This window comes from Convolutriloba macropyga, chromosome 7 (assembly GCF_964194025.1).
Source record: "Convolutriloba macropyga chromosome 7, txConMacr16.3, whole genome shotgun sequence".
Lineage (NCBI taxonomy): Eukaryota > Metazoa > Xenacoelomorpha > Acoela > Convolutidae > Convolutriloba > Convolutriloba macropyga.
In genome coordinates, this window is record NC_134474.1 from 42,394,140 (window position 1) to 42,407,486 (window position 13,347).

General features: G+C 33.5%; 1 protein-coding gene across 1 annotated transcript in view; it reads left to right on the top strand.

Moving 5' to 3' along the window:
• LOC142343037 (uncharacterized) overlaps nt 1-11,156 on the top strand; it is a 90,131-nt gene extending 78,975 nt beyond the window's left edge. Inside the window, exon 13 of the mRNA XM_075394724.1 lies at nt 10,875-11,156. Within this exon, the coding sequence (XP_075250839.1) occupies nt 10,875-11,056 (182 nt within the window). The 3' untranslated portion in view covers nt 11,057-11,156. The remainder of the gene's footprint in view (nt 1-10,874) is intronic.
• The last annotated feature ends 2,191 nt before the right edge of the window (nt 11,157-13,347 follow it).

Here is a 13,347-nt window from a genome sequence, read left to right on the forward strand (position 1 = left end):
GCTTGTTAGGCGACCGCAGTCGACAATAACTGTAATAAATTAGAAAAGCGTTTAAGCGTTCGTCCGGAAAAAAGCATTCCTTTTGTTATTCAATCTCTGAAAAATTTTAATATTTTTACCAAAATTAACCGAATGATACAACAGAAAATAGCAGCTTATGAAAAGACCAACCTGAGAAGCTTATATTACCGGCAATGGAAAGACCATGCGTTGACTTGTGAGGAGAACGTAGTCGAATTTTATTGAGTGTGGAAAGCTGTGCATCCACGATTGAAATTATAGAAACACTAAATTAAGTGTACTTTCAATAGTCGCTCTATTTAGCTTCTATTATTAACTCTAATAATTCAGAAAAAAACGTTTAAGCGTTCGCCCAGCAAAGACAAGCATTACTTTTTTCATTCAATCTCTGAGAAACTTCAATATTCTTACCGAAATTAAAACAGAAAATAGCAGCTTATGAAAAGACCGAACTTAGAAGCTTATGATACGGACTTACGAAAAGACCGTAGTCGACTTACACTGGCAATGGAAAAACCATGCGTTGGCTTGTTAGGCGACCGCAGTCGACAATTATTGAGTATGGAAAGCTGTGAAACGACGTTTGCAATTATAGAACAACTAAATTAAGTATACTTTTAACAATCACAATATTTAATTTTTACTATAAACTGTAATAATTTAGAACAAACATTTAAGCGATCGTCCAGAAAAAAAGCATTCCTTTTCTTATTCAATCTCTGACAAACTTTAATAATCTTACCAAAAAAACCTAATGATACAACAGAAAATTGCAGCTTATGAAAAGACCGACCTGAGAAGCTTATGATACGGACTTACGAAAAGACCGTAGTCGACTTATCCTGGCAATGGAAAGACCATGCCTTGACTTGTGAGGAGACGGTAGTCAAAATTTTTTGAGTATGGGAAGCTGTGCATTCGCGATTGAAATTATAGAAAAATTAAATTAAGTATACTTTTAATGATCGCTCTATTTAGCTTCTATTATTAACTCTAATAATTTAGAAAAAAGCGTTTAAGTGTTCGTCCAGCAAAAACTAGCATTCTTTTTCTTATTCATAATCTGAGAAAATTTAATATTCTTACCAAAATTAACCTAATGGTACAACAGAAATTAGCAGCTTATGAAAAGACCGACCTCAGAAGCTTATGATACGGACTTACGAAAAGACCGTAGTCGACTTATACTGGCAATGTAAAGACCATGCGTTGTCTTGTGAGGAGACCGTAGTCGAAAATTATTGAGTATTGAAAACTGTGCATTCACGATTGAAATTATAGAAAAACTTAATCAAGTATACTTTTAATAATCGCTCTATTTAGCTTCTATTATTAACTCTAATAATTTAGAAAAAAAGCGTTTAAGTGTTCATCCAGCAAAAACAATCATTCCATTTCTTATTCAATCTCTGAGAATTTTTAATATTCTTACCAAAATTAACCTAATGGTACAACAGAAAATAGCAGCTTATGAAAAGACCGACCTGAGAAGCTTATGATACGGGCTTACGAGAAGACGTAGCCGACTTATACTGGCAATGGAAAGACCATGCGTTGACTTGTGAGGAGAACGAACGCAGTCTAAAATTATTGAGTATGGAAGGCTGTGAATCCACGATTGAAATTATAGAAAAACTTAATCAAGTATACTTTTAATAATCGCTCTATTTAACTTCTATTATTAACTCTAATAATTTAGAAAAAAGCGTTTAAGCGTTCGTCCAGAAAAAAAGCATTCCTTTTCTTATTCAATCCCTGAGAAACTTCAATTTTCTTAACAAAATTAACCTAATGATACAAAAGAAAATAGCAGCTTATGAAAAGACCGACCTGAGAAGCTTATGATACGGACTTACGAAAAGGTCGTAGTCAACTTATACTGACAATGGAGGGACCATGCGTTGACTTGTGAGGAGACCGTAGTCGAAAGTTATTGAGTATTGAAAACTGTGCATTCACGATTGAAATTATAGAAAAACTTAATCAAGTATACTTTTAATAATCGCTCTATTTAGCTTCTATTATTAACTCTAATAATTTAGAAAAAAGCGTTTAAGTGTTCGTCCAGCAAAAACTAGCATTCTTTTTCTTATTCATAATCTGAGAAAATTTAATATTCTTACCAAAATTAACCTAATGGTACAACAGAAATTAGCAGCTTATGAAAAGACCGACCTCAGAAGCTTATGATACGGACTTACGAAAAGACCGTAGTCGACTTATACTGGCAATGTAAAGACCATGCGTTGTCTTGTGAGGAGACCGTAGTCGAAAATTATTGAGTATTGAAAACTGTGCATTCACGATTGAAATTATAGAAAAACTTAATCAAGTATACTTTTAATAATCGCTCTATTTAGCTTCTATTATTAACTCTAATAATTTAGAAAAAAAGCGTTTAAGTGTTCATCCAGCAAAAACAATCATTCCATTTCTTATTCAATCTCTGAGAATTTTTAATATTCTTACCAAAATTAACCTAATGGTACAACAGAAAATAGCAGCTTATGAAAAGACCGACCTGAGAAGCTTATGATACGGGCTTACGAGAAGACGTAGCCGACTTATACTGGCAATGGAAAGACCATGCGTTGACTTGTGAGGAGAACGAACGCAGTCTAAAATTATTGAGTATGGAAGGCTGTGAATCCACGATTGAAGTTATAGAAAAACTAAATTAGGTATACTTTTAATAATCGCTCTATTTAACTTCTATTATTAACTCTAATAATTTAGAAAAAAGCGTTTAAGCGTTCGTCCAGAAAAAAAGCATTCCTTTTCTTATTCAATCCCTGAGAAACTTCAATTTTCTTAACAAAATTAACCTAATGATACAAAAGAAAATAGCAGCTTATGAAAAGACCGACCTGAGAAGCTTATGATACGGACTTACGAAAAGAACGTAGTCAACTTATACTGGCAAAGGAAAGACCATGCGTTAAATCGTGAGGAGACCGTAGTCGAATGTTATTGATTATGGAAAGCTGTGCATCCACGATTGAAATTATAGAAAAACTAAATTAGGTGTACTTTTAATAATTGCTCTATTTAGCTTCTCTAATTAATTCTAATAATTCAGAAAAAAACGTTTAAGCGTTCGCCCAGCAAAAACAAGCATTCCTTTTCGTACTCAATCTCCGGGAAACTTGAATATTCTCACCGAAATTAGCCTAATGATACAACAGAAAATAGCAGCTTATGAAAAGACCGACCTGAGAAGCTTATGATACGGACTTACGAGAAGACCGTAGTCGACTTATACTGGCAATGGAAAGACCATGCGCTGACTTGTGAGGAGAACGTAGTCTAAAATTATTGAGTATGGAAGGCTGTGAATCCACGATTGAAATTATAGAAAAACTAATTTAGGTATACTTTTAATAATCGCTCTATTTAGCTTCTATTATTAACTCTAATAATTTAGAAAAAAAACGTTTAAGCGTTCGTCCAGAAAAAAAAGCATTCCTTTTCTTATTCAATCTCTGAGAAACTTTATTATTCTTACCAAAATTAACCTATTGATACAACAGAAAATAGCAGCTTATGAAAAGACCGACCTGGGAAGCTTATGATACGGACTTACGAAAAGACCGTAGTCAACTTATACTGGCAAAGGAAAGACCATGCGTTAATTTTTGAGGAGACCGTAGTCGAAAGTTATTGAGTATGGAAAGCTGTGCATCCACGATTGAAATCATAGAAAAACTAAATTAGGTGTACTTTTAATAGTTGCTCTATTTAGCTTCTCTAATTAATTCTAATAATTCAGAAAAAAACGTTTAAGCGTTCGCCCAGCAAAAACAAGCATTCCTTTTCGTACTCAATCTCCGGGAAACTTGAATATTCTCACCGAAATTAGCCTAATGATACAACAGAAAATAGCAGCTTATGAAAAGACCGACCTGAGAAGCTTATGATACGGACTTACGAGAAGACCGTAGTCGACTTATACTGGCAATGGAAAGACCATGCGCTGACTTGTGAGGAGAACGTAGTCTAAAATTATTGAGTATGGAAGGCTGTGAATCCACGATTGAAATTATAGAAAAACTAATTTAGGTATACTTTTAATAATCGCTCTATTTAGCTTCTATTATTAACTCTAATAATTTAGAAAAAAACGTTTAAGCGTTCGTCCAGAAAAAAAAGCATTCCTTTTCTTATTCAATCTCTGAGAAACTTTATTATTCTTACCAAAATTAACCTATTGATACAACAGAAAATAGCAGCTTATGAAAAGACCGACCTGGGAAGCTTATGATACGGACTTACGAAAAGACCGTAGTCAACTTATACTGGCAAAGGAAAGACCATGCGTTAATTTGTGAGCAGACCGTAGTCGAAAGTTATTGAGTATGGAAAGCTGTGCATCCACGATTGAAATTATAGAAAAACTAAATTAGGTGTACTTTTGATAATTGCTCTATTTAGCTTCTATTATTAATTCTAATAATTCAGAAAAAAAACGTTTAAGCATTCGCCCAGCAAAAACAAGCATTTTTTTTCTTACTCAATCTCCGGGAAACTTGAATATTCTTACCGAAATTAGCTTAATGATACAACAGAAAATAGCAGCTTATGAAAAGACCGACCTGAGAAGCTTATGATACGGACTTACGAAAAGACCGTAGTCAACTTATACTGGCAAAGGAAAGACCATGCGTTAATTTTTGAGGAGACCGTAGTCGAAAGTTATTGAGTATGGAAAGCTGTGCATCCACGATTGAAATCATAGAAAAACTAAATTAGGTGTACTTTTAATAGTTGCTCTATTTAGCTTCTATTATTAATTCTAATAATTCAGAAAAAAACGTTTAAGCGTTCGCCCAGCAAAAACAAGCATTTTTTTCTTACTCAATCTCGGGGAAACTTGAATATTCTTACCGAAATTAGCTTAATGATACAACAGAAAATAGCAGCTTTTGAAAAGACCGACCTGAGAAGCTTATGATACGGACTTACGAAAAGACCGTAGTCGACTTATACTGGCAATGGAAAGACCATGCGTTGAGTTGTGAGGACGTAGTCTAAAATTATTCAGTTTGGAAAGCTGTGAATCCACGACTGAAATTATAGAAAAACTAAGTTAAGTATACTTTTGATAATCGCTCTATCTAGCTTCTAATATTAACATTATTAATTTAGAAAGCGTTTGAGTGTTCGTCCAGCAAAAACAAGCATTACTTTTCTTATTCAATCTCTGAGAAACTTTAATACTCTTACCAAAATTACAACAGAAAAAAGCAGCTTATGAAAAGACCGAACTGAGAAGCTTATGATACGGACTTACGAAAACAACGTAGTCGACTTATACTGGCAATGGGAAGACCATGCGTTGATTTGTGAGAACGTAGTCTAAAATTATTGAGTACGGACAGCTGTGAATCGATGTTTGAAATTATAGAAAAACTAAATTAAGTATACTTTTAACAATCACTCTATTTAAGTTTTATTTTTAACTGTAATAATTAGAAAAAACATTTAAGCTTTCGTCCAGAAAAAAGCATTCCTTTTCTTATTCAATCTCTGAGAAACTTTATTATTCTTACCAAAATTATTTTTATGATACAACAGAAAATAGCAGTTTATGAAAAGACCGACCTGAGAAGCATATGATACGGACTTACGAAAAGACCGTAGTCGACTTATACTGGCAATAGAGGGACCATGCGTTGACTTGTGAGGAGACCGTAGTCGAAAGTTATTGAGTATGGAAAGATGTGCATCCACGATTGAAATTATAGAAAAACTAAATTAGGTGTACTTTTAATAATTGCTCTATTTAGCTTCTATTATTAATTCTAATAATTCAGAAAAAAATGTTGAAGCGTTCGCCCAGCAAATACAAGCATTCCTTTTCTTACTCAATCTCCGGGAAACTTGAATACTCTTACCGAAAATAGCCTAATGATACAACAGAAAATAGCAGCTTATGAAAAGACCGACCTGAGAAGCTTATGATACGGACTTACGAAAAGGTCGTAGTCAACTTATACTGACAATGGAGGGACCATGCGTTGACTTGTGAGGAGACCGTAGTCGAAAGTTATTGAGTATTGAAAACTGTGCATTCACGATTGAAATTATAGAAAAACTTAATCAAGTATACTTTTAATAATCGCTCTATTTAGCTTCTATTATTAACTCTAATAATTTAGAAAAAAAGCGTTTAAGTGTTCATCCAGCAAAAACAATCATTCCATTTCTTATTCAATCTCTGAGAATTTTTAATATTCTTACCAAAATTAACCTAATGATACAACAGAAAATAGCAGCTTATGAAAAGACCGACCTGAGAAGCTTATGATACGGGCTTACGAGAAGACGTAGCCGACTTATACTGGCAATGGAAAGACCATGCGTTGACTTGTGAGGAGAACGAACGCAGTCTAAAATTATTGAGTATGGAAGGCTGTGAATCCACGATTGAAGTTATAGAAAAACTAAATTAGGTATACTTTTAATAATCGCTCTATTTAACTTCTATTATTAACTCTAATAATTTAGAAAAAAGCGTTTAAGCGTTCGTCCAGAAAAAAAGCATTCCTTTTCTTATTCAATCCCTGAGAAACTTCAATTTTCTTAACAAAATTAACCTAATGATACAAAAGAAAATAGCAGCTTATGAAAAGACCGACCTGAGAAGCTTATGATACGGACTTACGAAAAGACCGTAGTCAACTTATACTGGCAAAGGAAAGACCATGCGTTAAATCGTGAGGAGACCGTAGTCGAATGTTATTGAGTATGGAAGGCTGTGAATCCACGATTGAAGTTATAAAAAAACTAAATTAGGTGTACTTTTAATAATTGCTCTATTTAGTTTCTATTATTAATTCTAATAATTCGAAAAAAATGTTTAAGCGTTCGCCCAGCAAAAACAAGCACTCCTTTTTTTACTCAATCTCCGGGAAACCTGAATATTCTTACCGAAAATAGCCTAATAATACAACAAAATAGCAGCTTATGAAAAGACCGACCTGAGAAGCTTATGATACGGACTTACGAAAAGACCGTAGTCGACTTATACTGGCAATGAAAAGACCATGCGCTGACTTGTGAGAACGTAGTCTAAAATTTTTGAGTTTGGAAAGCTGTGAATCCACGACTGAAATTATAGAAAAACTAAGTTTGGTATACTTTTGATAATCGCTCTATCTAGCTTCTATTATTAACATTAATAATTTAGAAAGCGTTTAAGTGTTCGTCCAGCAAAAACAAGCATTATTTTTCTTATTCAATCTCTGAGAAACTTTAATACTCTTACCAAAATTACAACAAAAAATAGCAGCTTATGAAAAGACCGAACTTAGAAGCTTATGATACGGACTTACGAAAAGACCGTAGTCGACATATACTGGCAAAGAAAAGACCATGTGTTGACTTGTGAGAACGTAGTCTAAAATATTGAGTATGGAAAGCTGTGAATCGACGTTTGAAATTATAGAAAAACTAAATTAAGTATACCTTTAACAATCACTCTATTTAAGTTTTATTTTTAACTGTAATAATTATAAAAAACATTTAAGCGTTCGTCCAGAAAAAAGCATTCCTTTTCCTATTCAATCTCTGAGAAACTTTATTATTCTTACCAAAATTAACCTAATGATACAACAGAAAATAGCAGTTTATGAAAAGACCGACCTGAGAAGCATATGATACGGACTTACGAAAAGACCGTAGTCGACTTATACTGGCAATAGAGGGACCATGCGTTGACTTGTGAGGAGACCGTAGTCGAAAGTTATTGAGTATGGAAAGATGTGAATCCACGATTGAAGTTATAAAAAAACTAAATTAGGTGTACTTTTAATAATTGCTCTATTTAGTTTCTATTATTAATTCTAATAATTCGAAAAAAATGTTTAAGCGTTCGCCCAGCAAAAACAAGCACTCCTTTTTTTACTCAATCTCCGGGAAACCTGAATATTCTTACCGAAAATAGCCTAATAATACAACAAAATAGCAGCTTATGAAAAGACCGACCTGAGAAGCTTATGATACGGACTTACGAAAAGACCGTAGTCGACTTATACTGGCAATGAAAAGACCATGCGCTGACTTGTGAGAACGTAGTCTAAAATTTTTGAGTTTGGAAAGCTGTGAATCCACGACTGAAATTATAGAAAAACTAAGTTTGGTATACTTTTGATAATCGCTCTATCTAGCTTCTATTATTAACATTAATAATTTAGAAAGCGTTTAAGTGTTCGTCCAGCAAAAACAAGCATTATTTTTCTTATTCAATCTCTGAGAAACTTTAATACTCTTACCAAAATTACAACAAAAAATAGCAGCTTATGAAAAGACCGAACTTAGAAGCTTATGATACGGACTTACGAAAAGACCGTAGTCGACATATACTAGCAAAGAAAAGACCATGCGTTGACTTGTGAGAACGTAGTCTAAAATATTGAGTATGGAAAGCTGTGATTCGACGTTTGAAATTATAGAAAAACTAAATTAAGTATACCTTTAACAATCACTCTATTTAAGTTTTATTTTTAACTGTAATAATTATAAAAAACATTTAAGCGTTCGTCCAGAAAAAAGCATTCCTTTTCCTATTCAATCTCTGAGAAACTTTATTATTCTTACCAAAATTAACCTAATGATACAACAGAAAATAGCAGTTTATGAAAAGACCGACCTGAGAAGCATATGATAAGGACTTACGAAAAGACCGTAGTCGACTTATACTGGCAATGGAGGGACCAAGCATTGACTTGTGAGGAGACCGTAGTCAAAATTTATTGAATATGGAAAGCTGTCCATCCACGATTGAAATAAAAGAAAAACTAAATTAAGTGCACTTATAATAATCGCTCTATTTAGCTTCTATTATTAACTCTAATAATTTAGAAAAAAACGTTTAAGCTTTCGCCCAGCAAAAACAAGCATTCCTTTTCTTATTCAATCTCCGAGAAACTTGAAAATTCTTAGCGAAATTAGCCTAAGTATACAACAGAAAATAGCAGCTTATGAAAAGACCGACCTGAGGAGCTTATGATACGGACTTAGGAAAAGACCGTAGTCGATCGACTTATACTGGCAATGGAAAGACCATGCGTTGACTTGTGAGGAGACCGTAGTCGAAAATTATTGAGTATGGAAAGCTGTGCATTCATGATTGAATTTATAGAAAAAGTACTTTAAGTATACTTTTAATAATCGCTCTATTTAGCTTCTATTATTAACTCTAATAAATTAGAAAAAAGCGTTCAAAAGTTCGTCCAGCAAAAACAAGCATTACTTTTCTTATTCAATCTCTGAGAAACTTTATTATTCTTAGCGAAATTACAACAGAATTAGCAGCTTATGAAAAGACGGAACTTAGAAGCTTAAGATACGGACTTACGAAAAGACCGTAGTCGACTTATACTGGCAATGGAAAGACCATGTGTTGACTTGTTCGGAGACCGTAGTGGAGACCGTAGAGACAACAATTATTGAGTATGGAAAGCTATGAATCTACGTTTGAAACTACAGAAAAACTAAATTAAGTATACTTTTATTAATCGCTCTATTTAGCTTCAATTATTAACTCTAATAATTTAGAAAAAAGCGTTTAGGTGTTCGTCCAGCAAAACAAGCATTCCTTTTCTTATTCAATCTCTAAGACACTTTAGCATCCTTACCGAAATTACAACAGAACATAGCAGCTTATGAAAAGACCGACCTGAAAATCTTATGATACGGACTTACGAAAAGACCGTAGTCGGCTTATACTGGCTATGGAACGTACCAATCGAGAGCTAAGGAAACTATAGAAAAACTAAATTAAGTATACTTTTAATAATCGCTCTATTTAACTTCTATTATTAGCTCTAATAATTCAGAAAAAAAGTTTAACAGTTCGTCCAGCAAAAAAAGCCTTCCTTTTCTTATTCAATCCCTGAAAAACTTTAATACTCTTACCGAACATAACCTAATGATACAACAGAAAGTAGCAGCTTATGAAAAGAACGAACTGAGAATCTTATGATACTGACTTACAAAAAGACCGTAGTCGACTTACACTGGCAATGGAACGATCATGCGCAGATCGTAGTCGACGATTATTGAGTATGGAAAGCTGTGAGTCGACGTTTGAAAAAGCTTTGACAAATTTAATTGGGCTGCTTTGTCCATCTATTGAGATTAGGGAATAACTCGCCACCTCGTTTTGATTTGTCTTTTGAAATGGTGGACCTCAACCCGGATGCCTCTATACTATCCTAATTCAAGTGTCAGAGCCGTTTCATCGCATATTATTTTGTTTGAAATGCGCTGATATTAAGTAATTTTATTAAACTTGCTTGAATAGTAAAAAATGCATTAAACTCGCCGAAACTTGGAAAAACTAGGCTCAAAATCCTTAAATAATGATCAATCTAAATGCGCAGAAACTTTGTAAGAAACGAGCTCGAATTTTACCGCATTTCTTAAATTATTTCAGTGCACTTCAGCTCTTTCTTAACTCAGATTTCTTAAATTCTTACTATCTAATTTGAGCGCACATTTGAAACTAACATTTTGTAAGTGATGCGCTATAAGGCTGCGAATTGAGCCGAAAATATGTAATGCGCTGAAATTTGAGCGCATTTCGTCGACTGTCAGCGGATCCGTTTCGTACAAAACGGTTTATTAATGTGAAATCACTTCAATTGGGAAAACTTACTGGAACCAATAGCGCAGTTTCAGCGCACTTCGGCGTATTATTATAATGACCGAGAGGAAAATTACAATTAGTGACTAAATTTTCCTGTAAAAAGATATTAGTTCAATTTTAACGAAGATTCTGTGCCGTGTATATAAAATAATGGCCAATATGTGAGTTTTTCTTAAGACATCGTTTCTGTGTTTCATTTCAGAGAAAACAATCAATGACACTATGAACTCGCTTGAGTTTGAGTTCACTGGAGTGACGGTAGATCCGGACAAAGAAATCTACTTCCAAATGCTGAGCCGACTGGCCTATAGTTACTCACAACAAACTGATGACCAATGGTTCTTCCCTACTTTGAATTACACTATCCCTATAAATGACGCTTAATGATTCTGCATGTCAGAACAAAAGCAAATAAGAATCACTTCAACCAAATTCGGAGAAATTACATCAAGAACTAATTGTCAAACAATAACTAATTGTCCGAACTTTCAAAATGATAAGTCCTTTATTAATTTTAAAAATACAAGTGAAACATTCTGCTGAATAAAATTTTTATAGATATTTTATAGTCTGATGATAAATATTTGAGTCTTGACAGCTGAGAGCAATCTTTTATTATGCGCCCTCACAAAGAAAGTTGGTCATACAAATTATTTCTATATTCGAAAAACAGATAAAAGTAATGGATATAAAGACAAAAAAAAAAATAAAGAAAAAAACGGCTCGAGCGAGTGTATCTCTAGCACAAAACAATCCGACTCACATCACAGGCTAGTCGAAAAATATCAATTCAATGAATAAAAAATATTTTGATTTCATTAACAATAATCTTAAAACATCCTTTTGGCGGCATTTTTGAGCAGAAATTCAGAAGGAAATCTTCAGAAACCAACAATTGATAATTTTTTAATCAAACGGCAGAACATATGTATTGTTGTTTATTTTGCAAAATAAAACATTTTTGACAAACATATCTGTAGCTGAAAAAAAAAACTAAAATAAATTTCTCTGCTATCCAATTTTCTTCATATTTGCAAAGCAACAGTTAAGAATATCGTTGATTGCTAAAAAGTTTAAGACCTGGATTGTAAACTGAGACACTACTATGGATAAAAAATTGTCCTATTCAATGTTTTTTTGATAAATAATTTATACAGGGTCCTGATATTTTAACCAAAAAAACTTATTTCACCATGCAAAATTAAAATTCTCCGATAGTTTCGGAAATTGCCATTAAATAATATCCAATAAAAATAGAAACTGCCATCGAGATATATTCACTGCAAATGAAAACTTTCTCATCTTTATTCCGTAAAAATACCGTACTTATGAATTAGTTGTTGGTTCAATTCAATCAAATCGGTAAACATCAAAAGAGAGAGTTGATTTTTAGCAAAAAAATTTGGAGACACAAAAGCAAGTTACATTCTTACAGTCTAAAATCAAAGTGTTCAAATCTCAGGACAAAGGTTTGATATCTTAATACTGTGCATTTAGACTGTACTAGTTTTAGCTTTGGAATTGCCACTACACTCGCTTTTTTCACATCAGACCAAAAGCTTAGTCAATAGATATCACGTGACGAGATGTCAACGCTAAAAACGCAAAATTAAGTAAGATTGGCGGTGAATGCGTGCAAATTATGAAAGATCTGCTTAAGGCGTTGAAAAGAAAATTGAAATTTTGACGTTTATAGTCTAGATCTTACATAGTTTCGCATTTTTAAGCGTAAAAATTATATAACTGCGTTTCTCAGCGTACATCCAACATAATTTTGGCGTTTCTAAGCGTAGATCTAAGATATTTTTGTCATTTCTGAGCGTAGACCTTTAATAACTGTGCGTTCTTAAGCGTAGATCTAACAATTTTGACGATTCTAACCGTAGATGTTACATAATTTTGGCTTTCCTAAGCGTAGATCTTACATCAACTCAACGCCTAACATTGAGCGCTGACCTTTAATAATTTAGTGTTTAATTTAAGGTTGCCCTTTCATAAAAAAGTTTTAAGAAGTAGAATTCCACACTCAAATGCTTGCTTGTTATTATCAATTTTTGATCAGATTAAGTTTCTTGGCCCATTGACAACAAAAATCAACGTCCTCCAGGAAATTTGATAACTAAATCCAAAATGGGATTATACCGGCTGAACTTTCACAACCATAAAAAACCTACAAAACAAGTACCACTCCAAAAAAAGATAAGACAATCCAATTGCAAGGGAGAACCAACTATACCACATCAAAGCGTTCATACAAACAGCAAAGTGTTCTCAGACAAACATCAAAGCGTTCTCAGACAAGCATCAAAGCGTTCTTGGAGACAAGCATCAAAGCGTTCTTCAAAACGGTCGATTATTACGTCACCAACGCAAACCTCTCTATTGAAGATTAGTCCCTGTCTTTAAACGTATCTTTGAATGTTTAATAAGCTTTAAGCAACCCTTTCCTACATCTGAAAACAGACGGTACTATAACACAAAAAGCTATGGCTCTTCTTGACGAAAAAGCTTTCCTGAGCTTAAATAAACAAGACATGTACAAAATCAATATTGATATTTCAATAAAATTACAAGAAAAGGACACGTTTGTCAAAAAAGGTATCACTCAGCTGGCGGAAAAATTACTGTATAACAAGGTGGTGAGTGGTCAAGACAAAAGCGAACATGCTATGGTC